Source organism: Salarias fasciatus, chromosome 1, assembly GCF_902148845.1.
Source record: "Salarias fasciatus chromosome 1, fSalaFa1.1, whole genome shotgun sequence".
Taxonomy (NCBI): Eukaryota; Metazoa; Chordata; class Actinopteri; order Blenniiformes; family Blenniidae; genus Salarias; species Salarias fasciatus.
In genome coordinates, this window is record NC_043745.1 from 15,247,449 (window position 1) to 15,269,198 (window position 21,750).

Genomic DNA, 21,750 nt, shown 5'->3' on the forward strand with positions numbered 1-21,750 from the left:
CATCATTAAGAGGAGAATAATACCTCTTATTCTCTGCTTTTAACTCTAGTTTAATCCGTTTCTTCCTCTCCTTTAGATTCTATTTCTTCTTATTCTTTTACCGCATTCTGCTCCCATCCCCCTCTGTCTCTTTCTCTCTCACTTTATCTCCCTCTCTTTCTGTCTCTCTTCCCCTCCCCTCTCTTTTCCTTGAGTATTCTTTCCTTCCACTCGCCCCCCTCCTCTTCCATTTGCCCATCTCCTTGTCAGTCACCTTCCATCCATCTCTTTTTCTCTCGCTCTGTCTCTCTCTCTCTCTCACTCTCTCGCCCTCTCTTTCTCGCCTCTCCTGTCACACAATCACATCCGACTCTGTGCACACAAAACAATCTTCCAACACTTTTCCATACTCATAAAACCTCACTTGATAAACGAGAGAGTGAAAGATGCAGAGGGAAGGCAGCAGAGAGGAAGAGATGCACAGATGAAACCCAGAAAAGGACCCAGCAGTAGATAAAGGAAGAGGGACAGACAGGGAGAGGCAGAAACAAAGACGAAGAATGACAGACAGAGATGGAGGGAAGGCGAGCGAGGCGGGAGGCAGCCTGGCGGATCCATATTTCCAGACTGTATAGGATGTTGCTCTTATTTTTGTTGCTGCTGCATATGTGTGTGATTCTTGTGACTTTGAGAGGACTTAGCCCATTTGTTACCAGACTATGTAGGAGCCTTGTAGATCAGCGATACGCGAGACGATAAGCAGCATGTTTGCTTCTCCAAACCTGCCCAGCAAATGCTCAATTTAAAGGAGAACATTTAGTTTGTTTGTTTTTTGTGTCTACGCTGGCTGTTGTGACCAGCCACTACTGAAAGTGTGCTGGAGAAGAAGAAGAAGGAGAAGGAGGTGGAGGAGGAGGATAATGTTAGCCCCGCCTCCCCTCATCCCTCACGTATAAATAGGAGTCGAACATAGCCTATTCTCACTTCAACACTCGCAGTGAAGAATGAGATCCTTAAAGCACCTGAAGCCACACAGCAGGAGGAGCGTGGTGAGTTCACTGGCTCTTGCTTGTAGCATGTTAAGTGGTAGTTTACTGATGGAGTGGGCAACATGGGTTTGATGCCATCGAAGCTGACAGAGTGGAGGGATACTGTCTTTAGAGATGCCTTGATTTCCTCGAGATTGTTTTGTTTGTGAAGTTGCCATTTGTAGGTTTCTTATCTCCTCCCAGTGGAGAATTATCTTTGGCATCATCTATTATCAACCTCTTCATTTGAGCTCTTTTTAACTGTTCTTTGTTTCTGTTTCTCACTCATTTCTGTCTCTTCTTTTGTTTTGTTCATTTTATCCTTCATTCTGTCTGGCGTTCGTTTTGTCATTTTCTTTCCTCCTCCTGTCTTCTGGTTGCTCACTGCCTCTCCCTCCGTCTCCCCCTCCTTCTCTCTGTCTACATATCTTTCTTTCTCCTTCTTCCTCTTCCTCTTGTGCTCTTTTGCCTGCTGCCTCACACTCACCCTCTCACTCTTTCACTCAGTCCTACTCCCCCTCCTTCCTTTCCTCTCCAGTGTCTCTCGCTCTCTCCCTGCCTTCCCTCCTTCTCTCCTCCACACCCTCCCTTCTTATCTCTGCTTCACTCTTCCTCTACCTTTCATTTTCTTTTTTTTCCTCTTTCCCCTCTCCCACCTCCCCTCCACTACACTCTTCCTTGCTCTAAGCTTCCTCTCTCTCTCTCCTGCTTCTTTCCTTCCCTCCCTTCCTCCCTCTATGCTTTTTCCTCTCACTCACCCTTGCTTCTCTCTCTGCCTTCCTCTGTTTCTGTCTTCTCTCCCGTGTTTCAATTTTTCTTCATTTCCTAATCTTTCTCGGTTTTCTTCATTCTTTCTCCCGTCTTGCACATTAAAGTGCAAGAGGGGAGATCAGTAGGCCATCTAATCCCTCACAACAAACACACACTCGCACAGCCATACATGGTTAGCACGCTGGATTAGGATGCCGTCTTTCATAGTTCCTGTATCTCAGTCCCCAGATCTGAAGGTTTGCTTTTGGACTGACTTCATTCATGTTGGTACTAGAGGATTGATTTGGGAATAGGTTTGTCTCTGCGGGAGGAAACGCTGTCTGTGTTTGCGCATCCTTCCTGCTGATGCAATGAATGACTCTTTGAAATCAAAATCACCGTCTCTCTTCCTTGCCGAAAAACTCTGAAACAAACAAACGAAAAGAAAAGGAAAGCGTTAATGGGCTGCTGAGCTTTGACACTTTTTTCTTCTTTGTTGAAAGATGTGTTCTCATTTGAGAAGAGTGCTGTAGTTTAAGTCTCTTCAAAGAATTATCATAACTTTCCTGTCTTTCAGTTGTCTTTCCGACACTGTAATTTAGTTTCTTGGTAGACTACGGTATGTTTTTTGACTGAAATAACAAAACAGATATTTGCTTAAACATCTTTTCTCATTGAAATGAATCAAGTTTGAACAAACTGTTCTTGCTGATTTTATCTGTGGGATCAGATATGCATTTCAGCTAAATGCTACCTGATGGTTTGACGATCTGTCCACATGTGTTTCTCTCTGTTCCAGGAGGAGGCGAGCCGGCGCCTGGGTAGATGTGAGCCCAAGGTAATGGCCAGGCTGGTGGACATAGGCACACAGACAGATCCGGTAGTTGTGCTGTCCTTGGCCCAGGCCGCCGTGCTAGGTCTCATCTCCCAGAATGAAGTGTTTGGAGCTACCATTGCACCCAACGGCTTCTACACCGGCGAACCTAAAGAGTCCCCTGCGCCCCCAGTAGACGGAGTCGACTACGAGTACGCTGACCAGCTTATCGGAGCCAACGGAGATTACCTAGGAGACAACCTCGGAGAAGACGGACAGATGCAACCCAGCTGCAGTCAGAGGAGGTGGCAGCAGGGGCCTCCCCAGCATCCTGATGGGAAGATGGTTGTCCCAGATCGACATGGCCTCCAAGGCACTGATGTGTCCTCATCCCATGTGAAAGGGGAAGGGGTGACCTCTGGATTGTCCTCTTGTGTCCACATGTTGAACAATATGGCCCCCAGAGGTGGTCTGGTGCAAGTAGATCCAGCCTCTCTGAGGGCCGCCAACAAGAACTGTGTTGAGTGTGAACGTGAAGCGAATAACCAGCCGCAAGTCAACGCTCACGGCCACCCTCCTCCCTCCCAGGTGCCCCACAGAGGAGCAGAGCAGGGCCACAGGGGACTGCAAGGCCAGCGCCCCATGGGGGCCCATGGTCGAGGTGGAAGAGAGGATGAAGAAGATGTAGAGCACCAGGGAAACGCGATGATGAAGCCCACGCAGCAAGAGGAAGCTATCAGCAGCTACTTCCAGACCAGCGAAGTGGGAAGCTACGATTCGGCCGAAATGGGCATGGGGGCCGAGTACGAGGACAACAGCCAGAGCATGATGTGGACAGACGGCGGGGGAGGAGGGCAGCACCAGCAGCCTCCGCACCCGCAGCCCCCTCGTCGGCACGGTGGACGCAGAGTCGACAGGCTGGATATCAACATCCAGATCGACGAGTCGTACTGCGTCGACGTGGGGGACGGTCTGAAGCGCTGGAAGTGCCGCATGTGCGATAAGTCATACACGTCCAAATACAACCTGGTCACGCACATCCTGGGCCACAACGGCATCAAACCACATGCCTGTCCACATTGTGGGAAGCTCTTCAAGCAGCCCAGCCACCTACAAACCCACCTTTTAACCCATCAAGGTACGCGTCCGCACAAGTGCACCGTATGCAAGAAAGGCTTCACCCAGACCAGCCACCTGAAGAGACACATGCTCCAGCACACCGACGTCAAAGCCCTACAGCTGCCGCTTCTGTCGCCGCGGCTTTGCCTACCCCAGCGAGCTGAGAGCGCACGAGGTGAAGCACGAGCGCGGCCGTTGCCACGTCTGCTCGCAGTGCGGCATGGAGTTCCCCACATACGCCCACCTCAAACGCCACCAGACCAGCCACCAGGGCCCCCACACCTTCCAGTGCACGGAGTGTAACAAGTCTTTTGCGTACCGTAGCCAGCTCCAGAACCACCTCCTGAAGCACCAGAGCCCGAGGCCTTATACCTGCTCCCAGTGCGGCCTGGAGTTTGTGCAACTCCACCACCTACGACAGCACTCGCTCACACATAAGGTACTGACACCGACGCCTCCTCTCTCACGTCCTGACGACTCAAGTTACTGAGTCGTTCGGAATCGTTTCCTCTATAGCTTGTGGAACACCGCAGCGCTTTTTGTTCTTTTTCTTTAGTAAGGTGAAAGAACTAAAGTAGACCAACGCACAAAAAAGAGGTGCTGTCGGATCAGGTTTGGCCACACCTCTGTTGTCTAAAATCTGTCTTCAGTCTTCTGTTCTTCACTCACAGACATCTGGATGAAGTAGACAGGAATGACCTGTTAGCTTGGCAGACATCCATAACCTGCTCTGCTTCTGTTTGTTTAGAGACATCTTCATGTGAACAAACCAGGACAGGATCAAATAGTCATCATCCTCCAAACAATTTTGTGTTTTAACTACACATTTTCCATTTTGCATACGATGTGATTTCCATTTCAAAAAAGCGCTGAACTGATCGTTGAAAAAGCCTCATGTGCATCAAAAGGCAGTCGAAAAGCAATAACTCACTAAATAGATTGTTGCGTTTTCACAGCCTTTCAATCTGCACATGCACAATATGCTGTGTCTTCATGTCCTCCTCATTATAGTCTTCTTGAACGAAGTGTGATTGCTCAGTGTCCCCTGCTTGCTGTACACACAGTCACACAGGTGAGGGGAAAAATAGGAAGAGGATGCTCGGGGATCATAAATCCCATTTCATTTAATGGAAGCTCTGCACTGTGTTTTTTCTGCAGATGGATGAAAGAGAGTAGATAGAAATCCCACACAGTGACAAATGAGACGACTGTATTAGTGAGGATTTACTCAAATTTTATGTCTACCAGGCAAGCAGAAATCCAAAGCCCTGCTCATCATGGAACTGGAAGAGATGAGAGCAGTGGGTATTCTCAGTGGGGAGAATGTTCTCTTTTGTGGCCAATCAGCCTGCTGTCCATTCACTGCTCCCTCTGGTGGACAACACCAACGCCAAGCTGCCTGTGCAGACGGTGGGCGGACGGACAGTCTGCCACATTTGTCTGCTGATACAAACACCGTCTCTCAACCTTTTTCCGACCTGCACCACACACCGATTCCTCTCAACAGCCCACTGGCCTGGTCCCACCTCTGTCTGCAGACAGCGCCTGCAGAGTCAAGTGTTTAAGGCAGCACAGTCACTTACAGGCAAGCCTCAAGGACTCAGATGTTGTGAGCTGGCAGCTCTTTTGACCCCGCTTCTAAATGTTTATGCCTCTCTTGTGGCATGTGGTTGGGAATATGATGGGAGCGGAGAAAAGATGGTTAAAATAAGTTGAATTGTACTGGAAGAAGTTGTTCCGGTGGACCTAAGATGGCTCCCATAAAGTTCATCATGGTCGGAAAAATTAGTAACCGCTCACCAACAGGATGTGTACACAGGGTCAGTGCTCAAGTTGTGTGTGTCCAATAAGTGCAAGCATGTGTTCCAGAAGCCATGTGTTGAATCTTCTCATGTGATCACCTGCTTGAATATCGAGTAAAAAAAAAAAAAAATGTCAAAGCAATTAGACTGCAGTTAGCAACAAAATATAAGAAAGGCTTAAGAAACACAGTGCTACACGTCATTCTTTTAGATAAAAAGCCAAAAGAGCACGTATTTAATGCTTGAAATTGTCAATACCTTTTAAAAAGGTGAAACTTGGTGGAAAATGATCAAAATCTGGAGCAAATGTTTATTAAAAAGAATTGGATTCTACAAGTGTTTGAATTGTGAAACTTGCATTTTGAAATACGTTCTTGCAAAGATATTGACTGAATTATTATAATTATTATAATTGCTGTTAGTGAATTGTAGCAGGTGTTTAAAGCGCTAAAGATAGGATGACATTCTCAGAACTTAATCTATGTTCAGACATTCATGTTAATCCAGTGATCATTTGCAGGTTTGAAAGTTTCCAGGGATATTTTGGAAAAACAATAAATAAACTTACTATGATAAATGTAAAATGGCCAGCCATGTATTCTACACAGCAGGTGCATAATTCATAAGTTCAAATAGACAAGGGATTGCAATAATATGACAACTGAGTAGCAGAATAACTTGGTGTTGTTTTATCAGTATTAGTATCTTTAGTTAAAGCTTTTTAAGCCTTTTTTGAACGTCTTTGGATTATTGTGTGTCTCTTGTGGTGTAGGCATAGTTATTACCAAGGCAAAAGTAAATTCATTTCATCTCTGAATGGGGCAATGTAAGCAATTCAGTGTTTTCAAAGAAATAAAAGCGATACAATGAAAAAATGTGATTTAAGAATCTTAAGCTATTAAGAATATGAAATACATTAAAACAAAGTGATTAAGAAAGGGGAAAAAAAGGAGAATAAATTGAAGGTAGAGTTAAAAAAAATAAGTGAAATATATTGTTTGTTGGAAAGCCTGTGCAAATGATATTTTTTAAGGTCTGATCTAAAAGAATGAGTGTCTCAGTGATCAGGAACTTTTTTCCACAGGAGCCAAAAGCTGCTTCACCTTGTTCACTTGTTTGGAGTCTGAAGGTTTCCTATTCTGCTTGTAAATCTGAGATTTATTTTGGCCTGAGACCATTCAAAGCTTTCTTTTTAGTCCTCCCTTTGACACACAGGCAGTCAGTGCAGAGACTGGAGCTCAGGTGTAAAACAGATTGCATCGTGAATGAAACTTTTTGTCATTGCTTACTGGAAAACAGACAAAGAACCTCCAATAGACAAACACGGCACACTTTCTACACTAATCCTCCATTGTGGTAAAGCAGTATGACTGAGTGTTTGCAGACTGCCAAGAATCAGTCATTTTATGAAGGGAAGTTCCCCTGAGTGTGTGTTTTTTCTGTGACAAATCACCCCATCATATGATCTACAGCACTGTTTCTGAGCCCAGCTCCTGGAGGACTTTTAAATTGATAACATTAATTAAGTTCAAAATTGGAGGCACCATTCACACCTGGAAGGCTCAATTTACTTCATCCTCACACTCATCGCACCTTTACCTCGGAGCAAACTGGGCTAAAAGGCGTTTTTTAATGGATCATTGTTTTAAAACCACAATAATTAGATAACAACTTTGATTTTCACACCTACACAATGACATGAGATGTTCAAACTGTTTGATAACTTATTACAAACTTGAAACAACCAAACTTTTCATTTAATTCTAGTTTCGTCTGTTCATAAACTGTCATTCTTATTAGTTCGATACTGAAGACAATTAAACAATGTGACGATCCTCAGACGAGTACTAAATCTTTTTTTCTTCGTCATTTCTGGTGATTTGTTAGCGAGTTAATTTAATTTGGCTTTTAATCACCCGCACATGTGAGATCGTGTTATTCTTGGAAAGCGTGAGTCTCACTGAATTTGAAAATATTTGCATCATGTGGGAGAGGCTGTGTTGTGACATCCAGTACAGCAGTTGGAGTTTATTGTGACTGAATTGCCTCTATGAACGGTCTGTGTTGCTGCACGTGCACACTGTTCGGACAAGTGGGCAAATTAGCTTCTAATTGAGGATGATTATTATTATTATTTTTTTTTGTTTGTTTTTAACGTCACAACAGAGATCTTCCCTTGGTAAGACCAAAAATATCTGTGTTAGGCATCTATTCAACTTCCGAAAAAAAATCTGTGTTTGTAATGATGGACCCCTTTCCTCCCCCCCTCGTCTGCGTCTTTCAGGGGATGAAGGGCCACAAGTGTGACGTCTGCTCCCGGGAGTTCACGCTGTCGGCCAACCTGAAGCGGCACATGCTCATCCACAACAGCGTGCGACCGTTCCAGTGTCACGTCTGCTTCAAGAGCTTCATCCAGAAACAAACCCTCAAGACGCACATGATCGTCCACCTGCCCGTGAAGCCATTCAAATGCAAGGTGAGCGTCCCGGCTCAACGGTAATTACACCGAGAGGGAGATATGTTAATTAACTCCTCTGAATCAGAGGGGTAATGTGTTATAAATCCTGCTCACTTCAGTGTAATGTAAAAGGATTATGCTCAGAAAATAAACTTTTAAGAAGCGCCTCTCAAGGATTTTACAAGCTGATATCGGTGTGTAAGTGTCACTGATTTTTGTTTATTTTTTCCAGGTATGTGGCAAGTCTTTCAACAGAATGTACAACCTGCTGGGCCACATGCACCTCCACGCTGGCAGTAAGCCTTTCAAGTGTCCTTACTGCACCAGCAAGTTCAACCTGAAGGGGAACCTCAGCAGGCACATGAAGGTCAAGCATGGGATGGACGTCTCACCCGAAGGACAAGGTGATTCCCACTACCTTTTATTTCCTTTTTTTTTTTTATATATATTCCAAGAGATATTTAGATGCACATAGTGATCTTTAACTTGTTTTGTTTAGATACAGAATTGTCTGTGTGACTGATTCACATCTACAATGTGAGTGTGTCGCTGTGCAGCCTCCTGTCCGCTGGACTGAATGCATCCATTCATCTATCTTATACGTTTTTTTTTTTTTTTGTTTTTTACATCCTGGGCAGGTCATCAGTTCATCACAAGGCAAATACATGCATGGTTGGATATTATCCAGGTCCTGCATTTTTTTCTCCCACAGTCCAAATACATATTGGATGAACTGCACAGTGTGTGTGGGTGTGTTACTGTGTGTTTGCCCTGTGGTGGACTGGTGACCTGTTCAGAGTGTACCCTCCCCGTCCGCCTGTGTCGGATGGGACTGGCTCCAGCCCCTAGTGACTCGAGTTTAGATAAAGCAGCATTCAACATATGTTTTTTGTTTTACACATTTGTACTTGTTCGGGTTGACTTGTGAGTTTTTAACCAAAGAAAATTCACCTAATTTTTATACTATGAAGACAATTTCTGTGAGATTGTGTCACCCTGGAATGTCTGGATCAACTTCAGTCTCTGTACTCGGCAAACAAACATAAACAACGATTTTGTGTCAGTTTGATGGCAGCAAAGGAAAAAGGCTGTGAATACCGTAAACAACAGTCCGTATACACATGTGGAGACACAAAGACGAAATGCAAACCTATTGCAAGTTAAACAAAAAAAGTAGTGCAAGCCTATTGTTGAACTTCAACCGTCTCTCAGCGGAGTGAGAGAGATAAAAATATAACAAAACACACTGACAAGACCATTTCTGACCGACTGTTCTGTCCACCAGACACCTCCTCATAAAGCTACAGGTGTAAACTTTCCTTATTAGATGAGTTTTAGAGGCAAGTCTGTGCATATAAACAAAAATCGACAGTTAAAAGGCATACCTCGTGATTTTGGTGCAGGTGTTACTTGCTTTGTGGAATATGAAGTGATGATGGTAATGCTGGTGCCTGACACTTTGTGTATGTCCCTGATGTTAACTAACCACAGCACATTCAGCATAACTCTTAAAATGCTCCTCTTTATTTTCCAGAAGTTCTTCCCGAAATGGAAAGCCAGGATCAGTATGAAGGACAGAACTTCGGCTTTACGTCAGCAGACAGTATGGACAATGGAGGCTCCCAAAACCTCACGAAACTCACTACAGCCAACATGGAGGACATGGAGGAGTATTACAATTTCGGAAAGGATACAGGCAACTACACAACACCATGAGTGTTGGTGGACCACAGAGTACGTTCATTGTCTTGTTTTGGAATAATCCGTTTTTTTGGGGGGAGGACAGAAGGAAGTGACATATAGCTGCTGTCAAGGTTTGGGAGACTCTGCGAAAGAGGTTTTCCGTTCAGTGTCGGCCTCCTTCCAGAAGAGCCTGACCTGACGGGACTGATGCGAGGCCAGGAAGGAGGAACACTTCAACTCTGTTGCTCATAACAGAGACACTGAAACTGCTGACGCGATCCGGAGCTCCCTTTTTTTGGTTTTGGGATTTATACGCTTGTCGACTCAAAGACTCTCAATGACGGACAGTTAAATCTGTATGTTGTGTGTATGTGTCAGTTAATTGAGGACAAAAAAAAAAGAAGAGAAAAAAGTTACAGTTTCAGAGTCATCAGTTACATTCAATGTGATACAAAAAAAAAATGTTTTTGCCATCGTTTTCATTCACAACCAATATATGCCCTTATATTTTTGACTGAAAGTGCCAGATAGAAGAATTTTGCAATTGAGCTCCCACTGTGTCAGCTATTTACTCACTGTATATCCAAGTTTTGATAAATAGCCACAACATACTCCTAGGTTTGAATGCTCTTACTTAACAGTTCCTAATAGTAGTGACTTGTTCCTGCCCCGCCCCCAGTTTAACGGGTCCGTTTTGTCAATGCAGTCGCGCTTATCGCGCAGGACATTCCAGCCTTTTTTCTTTCACCGGAACACTCACTACCAAAGTCGCTACTGTCCCCCGTTAAACAAACCTGCCAGCAGGTCAACGCCCCTCTCAGTGTACAAACAGTTCTGCAACAAGCAGTGTTTACCCACAGTTTCTGTTTCACATGGTTTAGCATTACATTAATAACCCTCCCCGCGTAGTGAATATACTGCTCTAGTTTTTGAATTACTGAGTGAACAATGCAAAGCACTTTTTCATTGAAGCCTGTCATTTTCCTGTGAGCGTCTCCAGTTAGAGTGAACTCGTCTGCCTTGAAGAGAAGAGCTGGGGGAAATAAGATTGTTGTGTCTGTGGGACCCCGGTGACGGCAATATTATTACACACAAACAGGAGTCTTTTCTCAGTAGATTTTTGTAAGCTGTGATTTTCCTTCACATGGATTTGTCACAGTGTCAATTCAAGTATAAGTTAAAGGATGAGAAACCGGGAAGTTTGGTTCCTCTCGGCTCTTTGGGGTTCAGCTCTAAGTCAGGTCTGGTTTCACTTCACTTTTAATTCAGGTTTTTTTTTTTTTTTTCAGCCTCAAAGGACAAAAATCAAGTAGATCTGAAAGTCAATTGAGAAAAATATAAATATTGAAAAGTATTTCGGAAGTCCTGCTTTGTTAGATTTGGAAGAGACTGAATTGAAAGTGAACTGACACTAGATCTGCTCTTCAGATGTGTTTTTTTTTTTTGGGGAAGACACTCTGCTCCCCCCTGTCCTGCCATGCAGGTCAGCCTCGATATGCACACTAAACCGGAGGAATGGTCTACTAGTTCTTTTTTTGAGATGAGAAATATCAAACTGAGACCTCATGGAAATTGACCATGAATTATTTAATAAAGGTTCTCTAGTTTAAATGTTGATGGCTGGTGTTTCACTCTGTCTCGCTGTTGCTGTTATATTTAGCCCCGTCTCACACTCCACGTGCCATTCCAAGATTAGAAAGAAATAAAGTTAAGCATAAATTGATCTCAGCTCAATCCACTGTCACACTGTTTAGTTTTGTTTTCCAACACGAACTAAACTGATGAACAGCTTCTCTGACACATTCCGCAAGGTGTTTCTATAACATCATATGCTCTTGGAATACCAATACTTCTGGAGGTGACAGGCTAATACTGAAATTAATAAGACAGGTGCGATTACTGAAGTTTCCTGCTTGCTACTTTAGATGTAGATGAAAAGACTTCTCTCTTTGCTTTTGCCGCTGTTTGCTTTAGCATCGGTTGGTGTTGGATTGATTCCACAGAATTAGAAACGCATTTGAAGCCTCTAAACTAACACATCAGATTACTTTCAAAACAACTGCCTGCTGCTGTCTACGTGCCGGTAGTTGAGCTCAGCTGCTTTGCTGTCATTAGTTTATAAAGGAATTTCTGCACGGGAAAAAGAAGTGAATCCCTATGCTGAAGTGCATACAGTTGAAAATACTGAACCTTAGTTCTGACTGATCAACTCAAACTGACCAAAATGACATTTCTGGGACATAATTTAACTCTGACAACGATGTCCATGCTATTAAAACATCTTAACAAAGAGATACAAGTAGCAGTAAGTCATTATCCAAGTAACTAGTAGTCCGCTAACTTTTAAAACAAGTAATTATGACCTACAGTCCTACACCATAGTACTAAGATTCAATAAGTAAAACTAAAAGCTGCACTAATATTCTGACTGTGTTTTCACCAGAGCAGAACTTGCCAACATCTTACAAATATTGTAAAAACTATACAAAATTGAAATTCATTTATGGTGCATATAAAACAGGATCTGCTTTCAAAGCCTGTCACTTTTTGTTCGGTCCAGTTTTTCAGTTCCTACTTCATTCCGACCTGAAGTGGTTTAGATCTGCTTTTAAGTGTCAACACCGCCTCAGTAGTGTGACTCGGAGTGTGTTTTCACACTCGTCATGTTTGTTAACAATCAAATCAAGTGTGTTTTTTTCTTTGAGCGGAGTCCACTTATAAAGATATGAATGCAGACATCTTAAACCTCTGATGTGCACCAAACAAGTGAAAATGCTTTGAAAGCAGGCCTGTGTCTGAACATCAGTGTTCTTCTACCTCACAATGGATATCTAACAACCTTGCTTTGTTTATTTATTTTAGTTTAGTGTCAAAAATTCAAATACTGTGATGAACAGGGTGCGGTGGGACCACTCTTTCTCAACTTTCCACTGTGTCCTTGTTCTGAATGGACTGTATGGCAGGGTGCTGAGTAGCAGTCAGTGGAATATGGTGACTTCTGTGTAAAGTTTGCATGTTCTTCTTGTACATGGGCCACCTCGGGGTACTTCAGGCTCCTCGCACAGTCCGAATTCAGGCATATTTGTTGTACTGATGGATCTAAATTGGACATAAGCGTTCGATCGACTTGACCTGTTCAGGGTGTGTCCTGCTTTCAGCCCAATGTCAGCTGTGAGGGTGACCATGTAGGTTTATCTTTTTAATAATACATAAAGTTTACACTAGTTTATGTCAGGGCGTAGCACTTTTTTATGAGAACAAAGAGTGTTAACAGATTTGAATGGTATCACTCTCGTTACATTTTTATGGTATTTTTGATCGGCTGTTGGTGTCTCCTCTGCAAGTTCTGAGCAAAGGCATAAAAGTTGGGTCAAACCTGAGATCTTGGTGTAAGGTTCTCACCTTCCCACCGACACACGCTCAGTGCAGTGCAGATTACACACCCATATGAAAGGACGAGGCTGATCATTTTGCTCAGAGATATGGCTTTTTTAAGCGCGCAGATGATATTAAGTGGCAGATTCTTTAGCACTTCCAGGGGAATGTCCTTCCAGGAGGAAGATTTTAAAGAGGTGGGGGGGATGAGGAGGTAATCTAAATGCTAATTTCTGGTCATTTTTGATGGAGGCACCTTGTTCATTTTCTTTTGACTTTTCTCGTGATCTGGGGAGAAAAGAGCAAGAGACGGACATGTTCTCCGGTCAGTGGCTACCCATAAAGTTAATGCCTGTCAAGACTTTGGAGATTTCAATGACTGAAAAAGAGCAGCAAGAAAAACAAGCGGGTGCATGTTTCTATTTTTAAGTCCTGTAAAATCTCTTCGATAATTTTTTAAAAGTCTCATCAGGAATAATAATGTGGAGAAAAACTGGACATCTCAGATAAAAAACGAGTGTTTGGTTTAAGGGTAAATGCACAGAACCTGACTGTCAGTCTACCTGATATAAATTGATTTTTCCGCTGCAGCAAACCGGCAGTTATCACATGCATGTGAACTTGGTCCCAGGTGCAGTTCCAGACCAAAATAAAAAAAAAAAAAGAAACATTGCCAAGATGTGAGTGACTGATCATACAGTGCGGCACCTGACTATCTGACTGCTGCCATGTCTGCATTTGTGGGTGCTTCGCTGAAGCTGCACGGCTAAAAGCTTTGCCAAAACTCCCATCAGGTTTGGCCCCCTGCTGGTGCACAACACCACTCACTGTCATGCAAGGCTGGGCGCATATGATGGCTACTAAATGAGCACACAGCGCTGCATGAATGCACCGCTGGACAGAAGCCGGGCTGAAATTAAAGTGAAAGTGTGTGTGTGTGTAGTGGTGGTTGTGTGTGTGTGTGTGTGTGTTGGGGGGGGGGGCTTATATTATTAGCCATTCTTAAGTGTGACATCTGGTTTTGCCATTTGATTGTACCCCCCACATATGCCTCTCATGTCCCCAACCCCACCCACTTAAAATTTTGCCCCACCCCCACATTATTCAGGACAGTCTGTCCTGATGTGTGTGTTTTCTGCCCCAACGTTCAGGAAGAAACGAACAGTCAAGCAGGAAAATGAAACTCCACACACAGTGTGTTATCAAGTCATTAGTAATGTCTGTAAATTACTGACTCAATTTTACATACTGTTCCCTGAGGATATGCTCTAATTCAAACTGAAAGCCTGAAACTAAATGACATAAGTTAACATTGCCATTAACATTAATTCATACAGTCCGATTACTCAGTTTGTGCAAATATAAAACTGGCAGCTGGAAAAGCAGAGACCCACAAACACAGCAAAAAAAAAAAAATAAATGGTGAGCTATGAAACCATAAGAAAGGCATGAAATACAGAAAATGTGCTTCTTTCAGGAATATACAAAGGTTTGTATAAAAAGAGGGTAAAAACAAGATTCAAAATCTACAAACAGGAATTGGTCCCACTACGCTGGCAGCTGTGACTTCTGACTGCTCTTCATTTGCCCAGAGCTTTGTCCAGGTTTGTCCTGATGGCGTCCAGGAAGTCCGACGTGTTGACGTAATGTGTGTTTAGCTTGCAGCTGCAAAAACCAACAGCAGAGGTTAGCTTTGCAGGAGATGACGAAAGCTATCCGTTAAAACCTCGTTCCCTGAGTGTGCTCTCACTTAGCCAAGCCGTGGACGCAGCCTGCCAGGTCTTTGGTCATCACACCGCTCTCCACTGTCTGCACACACACTTTCTCTAGAGTCTGGGAGAACCTGGAGAACAGTGAAGGGAAGTGTGTCAAATCATAGTTAATCTGCTTTGATTGAAGTACTTTTACTAAGATGGAAACATACTTTATCAAATCAGGATTCCCGTCCAGTTTTCCTCTGTGTTCCAAACCTCTGGTCCAGGCAAAGATGCTGGCGATGGGGTTGGTGCTGGTTGGTCTTCCCTACGAGTTAGTGATGGAGATAAAAGAAGAATAAGCCCATTTTTAAAGTATCATAAATGGAAAACGTGATTTAAGAGGGGAAAAAAGCTTTGGAGTAGAGAGCTTTTTGTGTCTTGATTTGATCTCAAATCTCACTGAAATAATCAGTCTGGAAAATACAGCAAAGAAGTGAAGCTCAGCCCTGATATTCCCGTATGAATCCTGTTGGCTATGCATACTTCCATAACTACAATTTCAACATCTTTTACACGTAAAAAATTTAAAACATACCAGGAAGCCCTGAAACACCCATATACTATTTATTTGACGTTTGCTTGGATATCGTATGACCATTCAATCTCAGTCGAGATTCACCAGTGTGAGATTTGGAAGCCAAACTCTAAATAACGTTAAATAAAAAAGCACCTACTCATGCATCATTTTAACAGTTCTGTAGCCCTAAAATTAAAATAAACCCAGAAACTCAAGTCTTTAGAGGGTTAAATTGATTCGATCCATCTGAAATATCCTTGTCAACGTAGCTAAGATCACAGTGATTGGGTGGCTCTTACTCTCTGGTGTTCTCTGTAGTGTCTGGTGACGGTGCCGTGAGCCGCCTCCGCCTCGATGGTCTTCCCATCGGGACACACCAGCACTGACGTCATGAGTCCCAGGGAGCCGAAACCTGGGCACGAGGAAACATGAGAGCTGAAGCCTACAGAGTAAGACGTCTAAATAAAGAACGCAGTATGCAGACGTTGTGTTCGACGCGGTCAACAGGCACACTCCTTATCCCATTTCACTGCACCTACCCTGAGCCAGAATGTCCGACTGCACATCGCCGTCATAATTCTTACAGGCCCAAACGAACCCTCCGGAGGACTTCAGGACCTGGGCCACCATGTCGTCGATGAGCCGGTGTTCATACCAGATCTTCAGGTTGGCAAACTCCTGCTTGTAATTCCTGAAAGAGGGAGAATTGAAAAAAAAAAAAAAAAAAACACTGGATGAGGACAGTAAAATCCAGTGGTCTGCTACTTGATGCAGGAATCTGTCTATAAAATCTAGATCGTAAACTGTATTCTTATAAAGAAAGTTCTCTTCATGCAAAGTGAAGTGCTTCGGATGCAATTTTTTTTAACTGCTGAGTCGTACTTCTCAAAGATCTCTTCAAAGATGTCTTTGAACCGGCCGTCGTAGGCCTTGAGGATGGTGTTCTTGGTGCTCATGTACAGAGGCCACTTCTTCTGGATGGCATACTGGAAGCAGCTGTGAGCAAACCCAGTGATGGACTGCAGAGAAGATGAACAACACTCAGAACCCAATTTCACATTTAAAAAGAACTATAAAAACAGAAAATTCACTTGTATTTTAACTGAGTGTGCGATCGTGTCTAATAGGATGAATCTCGGAGACACCTCTCCCTTACGTCGTCGGTGTTGTACATCCCCATTCCGCAGCCCCCGTCCTCAAAGTCATACACCTCCCACTCCAGCTGCTTGCTTCCATCAGCCGGACAAAACACCATCTTAAACTTTCCAGGTTGGTTGACAACAAAGTCGGTGGCTCTGTACTGCGAGATCAGATTAAAATTAGACTTTCAGTTTGGATGAATCTCTAGTGACGAAGGAAAGTCATCTTACCTGATCGCCGAATGCATGTCTGCCAATGGTGATGGGTTGAGTCCAGCCAGGGACCAGACGGGGAATGTTTTTACAAAGGATCGGCTCTCGGAAAACAGTGCCTCCCAAGATATTCCTGATGGTGCCGTTAGGACTTTTCCACATCTTCTTCAGCTTAAACTCTGAAAAAAAAAAAGCATAACTCTGTGGACACGCAAAACAACGCAATGGAAAAGCTATTTTAAACTAAAAGCAGAAGATTCATGCACAACTTCTGGATGAATAACGGCGCTCAAAGATGCTTTACTCGACTTGACTTGACTAGACTGAGAAATGCTGTGGCTGATACGATTAAAGAGTGCACTTGTTTTAGTCTAGAAATTTCAAGTTAGTTATATTAGATGTTGGGTCAGAAAGTTCAGTCAATATAAAGATTTTCATGATGTACTTGTATCTCTTTGCAAAAGAGTTTTGTTTTTGGTGCTCTGGCTCCAACTGAATCACTTTTACACCACAAGTTCAGACTGGGAGAGCTGTACATGGATACTACTCTAACACGATGCTCACATGCCATTGGACAACTATGTGCCGTGTGTTCCTGTAATAAATAAATACCAGTAACCACAATGTTAGTAGCAATAACTCTAAGTCAGATCGTGAAATGAATACAACTTCAAACTTACCCTCAACTCGAGCCTCATCAGGGGTGATGGTGGCACATTTGACAGCTACATTGTATTTCTTAGTGGCCAGAGCGGAGTCGATAGTGACCTGGTCGTCGGTGTGGTCTCTGTAGGGCAGGCCCAGGTCGAAATACTTCAGCTGGACATCCACGTTGGGCAGGATGAGCTGGAGGAGAGGTTTCAATCAAATTGAGCTTTGATTGAGGGTATAAGGTTCCTCATCATAGATCATTGGATCATAAATAGATCCAAGCTGTTAGATTTACCTTTTCCTTGATGAACTCCCAAATGATACGCGTCATCTCATCACCATCCATCTCCACCACCGGCTGCTCCACCTTGATGCGTGCTGTGGCATCTGAAAGTTTTGGAGTTGTGTTATCTTAGCATAAGGCTGTCGGAGTACTAACAATGGAAAGTGTCGACAGAAAAATTTCTATTTCTGTGCTTTTATTATGATTAATTGATGAACACAAGTTATCTACAGAGCGCCTGTCTTCATGTTAAAATGCTGATGCTATTTTCTCAAGAGGTAAAAATCGTTGCACTGCTTAAGTCCTATTTCCACCCAGTTGCCAGTTGATTTGAGATGCTAATGTCGCTGTCTGTCGTATTTTCCAGGATGGCTAAAAAGATTGAACATACATATCAGCCTCACTTGGTGGAAGACACATTTTTCCAATGCTCAGGCTTAACCGATACATCTGTAACTGTCAGGAAGTAAACTGACTGTTAGAGGAGCCATCGGTGCATCTGTTTCTCCAGCTCTGACCTTCTGCTTATAGCCCACGGCTAACCGGGTGTTTGTTCATCATGTTAAAAGTTTAGCAGCTTTTTTTTTTTTAACAATCTGAGATTTGTTAAATGATATCTGACCACTCACAGTTTGTAGAGCTGAGATAAAAAAATAACAATAATAATAATAAAATAGGGGCTGCACGGTGGCGCAGTGATTAGCGCTCTTGCCTCACAGCAAGAGGTCTTGGGTTCAAATACCGGCTGGGGCTCAGGGCCTTTCTGTGTGGAGTTTGCATGTTCTCCCTGTGTGCGCGTGGGTTCCCTCCGGGTTCTCCGGCTTCCTCCCACGGTCCAAAAACATGCATGTCAGGTTAATTGGTCACCCTAAATTGCCCCTAGGTATGAATGTGTGAGTGAATGGTTGTCTGTCTCTATATGTCAGCCCTGCGACAGACTGGCGACCTGTCCAGGGTCTACCCTGCCTTCGCCCACAGCAGCTGGGATCAGCTCCAGCCACCCGCGACCCCGAAAGGGAGTAGTGGCAGAAAATGAATAATAAAATACAGAATACTGTTCGGTTTGGAGGGTTTTTATTTTATTATTATTATCAGCAATCCGACCCAACTGCTTCACAGCTGCTGTAACAGCAGCTTATTACTCCTAGTAATAACTAGTAAGATAGGTCAAATATGGAGATCTTGGGCAATGGTAGCCTAGAGGCTAGACATGCGGATTTAGGATTTGAACTTGTGAACTTCGCGTCCCAAAGCTCACACTGTAGCCCCTTGACCCGTGTCTGCACACAAGAGCACCCTAATGTGACCACCCACAGCCTCCTGGAACTAGGATGTACAAATTCAATAAATTATTTTTGATTGCACATAAGTTTGAATTTACACATGGTGGTTTTAGTGCAAAGTATTGGTATCATATCAGCTTTGGTTTTTAAAATTTTACTTTCCTGGTACCGGTGTCACTGAGAGACAATGACCTTGTGAGCAAATCGAGGTTTGATAACACTACTCCCTGCCCAGGACCTGCGCTACATGGACTCACATGCCAGCACAGGTTGGCACACTTGTAGCCAACATTCTATTACTCATACACATTAGATTCAGCACAATTGGTTTCTTTTTTTGTTGCGTTGATTCATGAATTAATTAAATAGTTAAAAAAAAAAAAAAAAGACTTGAGGAATATACTGAATAAATTTTATGTATGATTCATCACTGGCAGTTTTCCAGTCAGTCTGCACAGACTGGTTTTGGAAAGTCACATGTTCAAGTCCAGATCATTTCTTTTAACACTCCCGGAGCTCAAAATGAACATTTTGTATAAAAATCAGTGCGGCGCCTGGAAGAGGCGCCCCGCTGGTCGAGGTGATCAGGCTGCGGTTTGACTTACACTTCCTCCGCGGCGGTGAGTGGCTGCAGGCGGCGGCAGGTGAGACCACCGCGGGGTTCAGCGGCAGCCCGGCGGCTACAATCCTCGACGCGGTCCTCAGGGTCTGCAGGTAGCCCGCCATGGTCACTCGGCTCTGTTTTCTAGGATCACGGTCCGGGCTTAACAACTCCGACACCGCCGTGCCCTCCGTTCTTATGAATGGACGTAAAGGTGCCGGTGAAGCCCGGTGACGTCAAGACGTTGGCGGGAATCCACTTTACACGTCAGCTTCCTGGTGCCGCTGTCAGCCAGCACTCACGATACATTTAAACACTGAAGCACGTGGAAATAATTTACAACGTATACTTCTAGGGAATGACTAGTTTTATTAACATAAAATATACATTTCATTGATCTTAGTTTATATCAACTTTATATGGTAGTTATAATATAGCTTGTAATTTTTTTTAGCTACCATTCACTTAAATTTTTTTGTTTATTTGATTTATTTTCAATTGTGATCCTTTATTTTGTTTCTGTGTATAATTCTTGTCTGCTTTATTTGTCAAGTCTACCTTTTTTCTAGTTTCTATACACATGGACTTACTAAACTGTAGCTATTGTGGACTATATTATTATACTGATGTTATTACGCTTTAATGTCTTTTTTCATCTATAATTCTTTTAAATTGTGAACTACACTGAGTATATTTACAGTATAGGAAAGGTGTTACATAAAGTAATTTTCCATTACATCGGTATATAGGTATTACAGTTATTGCCATGAATGTATGCTATTTAAATTAGATACCACTTTATTACAGTCGTGCCTGTCGTGGTGGCAACCCCCGAACCCGGTGGTGGACACCGGAGGTGAGGGCTGCCGTCAAGCTGAAGAAGGAGTCCTATCGAGCCTTGCTGGCTAATGGGACTCCCGAAGCAGCTGACGGGTACCGGCAGGCCAAGCGAACTGCAGCCCGAGCGGTTGTGGAGGCAAAAACTCGGGTCTGGGAGGAGTTCGGGGAGGCCATGGAGGAGGACTATCGGTCGGCCTCGAAGAAATTCTGGCAAACCGTTCGGCGCCTCAGGAGGGGAAAGCAGGTCTCCGCCAACACTGTTTACAGTGGAGGTGGGAAGTTGCTGACCTCAACTGGGGATATCACAGGACGGTGGAAGGAATACTTCGAGGACCTCCTCAATCCCGTCGCCACGTCTTCCATGGAGGAAGCAGAGGCTGAGGTCTCAGAGGTGGACTCGTCCATCACCCAAGCTGAAGTCACCGAGGTGGTTGGTAAGCTCCTCGGTGGCAAGGCACCGGGGGTGGATGAGATTCGCCCTGAGTACCTCAAGTCTCTGGATGTGCAGGGACTGTCTTGGTTGACACGTCTCTGCAACATCGCGTGGCAGTCGGGGACGGTGCCTCTGGATTGGCAGACCGGGGTGGTGGTCCCCCTGTTTAAAAAGGGGGACCGGAGGGTGTGCTCCAACTATAGGGGGATCACACTCCTCAGCCTCCCCGGGAAAGTCTATTCCAGGGTACTGGAGAGGAGGATCCGACTGATAGTCGAACCTCGGATTCAGGAGGAACAATGCGGTTTTCGTCCTGGTCGTGGAACAGTGGACCAGCTCTATACCCTCCATAGGGTGCTCGAGGGTTCGTGGGAGTTTGCCCAACCAGTCCACATGTGTTTTGTGGACTTGGAGAAGGCATTCGACCGCGTCCCTCGTGGTGTCTTGTGGGGGGTGCTCCGGGAATACGGAGTCCGGGGCCCCCTGTTAAGGGCCGTCCGTTCTTTGTATGACCGGAGTAGGAGTCTGGTCCGCATTGCCGGCAGTAAGTCGGACCTGTTCCCGGTGCATGTTGGACTCCGGCAGGGCTGCCCTTTGTCACCGGTTCTGTTCATCATTTTTATGGACAGAATTTCTAGGTGCAGCCAGGGGTCGGAGGGGGTCCGGTTCGGAGACCACAGGATTTCATCTCTGCTTTTTGCAGATGATGTTGTCCTGTTGGCTTCATCGAACCAGGACCTACAGCATGCACTGGGGCGGTTCGCAGCCGAGTGTGAAGCGACAGGAATGAGGATCAGCACCTCCAAATCCAAGGCCATGGTCCTCGACCGGAACAAGGTGGCTTGCCCTCTCCAGGTAGGTAGAGAGACCCTAGCCCAGGTGGAGGAGTTTAAGTATCTTGGGGTCTTGTTCACGAGTGGGGGACGGATGGAGCGTGAGATTGACAGGCGGATCGGTGCAGCGTCTGCAGTGATGCAGTCGTTGTATCGGTCCGTTGTGGTGAAGATGGAGCTGAGCCGAAAGGC

General features: G+C 44.4%; 2 protein-coding genes across 3 annotated transcripts; one reads left to right on the forward strand and one right to left on the reverse strand.

Annotated features, from left to right (window-relative positions):
- Nucleotides 1–912: 912 nt before the first annotated feature.
- On the forward strand, nucleotides 913–11,240 carry znf710b (zinc finger protein 710b). The gene is given in 6 exon segments (XM_030103332.1): nucleotides 913–1,028; nucleotides 2,557–3,798; nucleotides 3,800–4,129; nucleotides 7,777–7,968; nucleotides 8,183–8,354; nucleotides 9,485–11,240. Coding segments are annotated over 6 exon segments (2,163 nt in total). The 5' UTR covers nucleotides 913–983; the 3' UTR covers nucleotides 9,667–11,240.
- Nucleotides 11,241–14,205: 2,965 nt separating this feature from the next.
- On the reverse strand, nucleotides 14,206–19,650 carry LOC115397190 (isocitrate dehydrogenase [NADP], mitochondrial-like). Of its 2 annotated transcripts, none has more exons than XM_030103442.1 (11): nucleotides 19,457–19,650; nucleotides 17,581–17,672; nucleotides 17,315–17,480; nucleotides 16,653–16,813; nucleotides 16,439–16,582; nucleotides 16,165–16,301; nucleotides 15,822–15,973; nucleotides 15,582–15,694; nucleotides 14,933–15,030; nucleotides 14,759–14,851; nucleotides 14,206–14,673 (listed from the first exon to the last, which is right to left on the reverse strand). In XM_030103442.1, the coding sequence occupies exons 1-11, from the start codon at nucleotides 19,575–19,577 to the stop codon at nucleotides 14,589–14,591; spliced, it is 1,362 nt and encodes a 453-aa protein (XP_029959302.1). In that variant the 5' UTR covers nucleotides 19,578–19,650; the 3' UTR covers nucleotides 14,206–14,588. The 2 variants fall into 2 exon arrangements, with proteins under 2 accessions (XP_029959302.1, XP_029959369.1); XM_030103509.1 differs by having other exon boundaries at nucleotides 15,822–15,969; nucleotides 16,164–16,301.
- Between the last annotated feature and the right edge of the window lie 2,100 nt (nucleotides 19,651–21,750).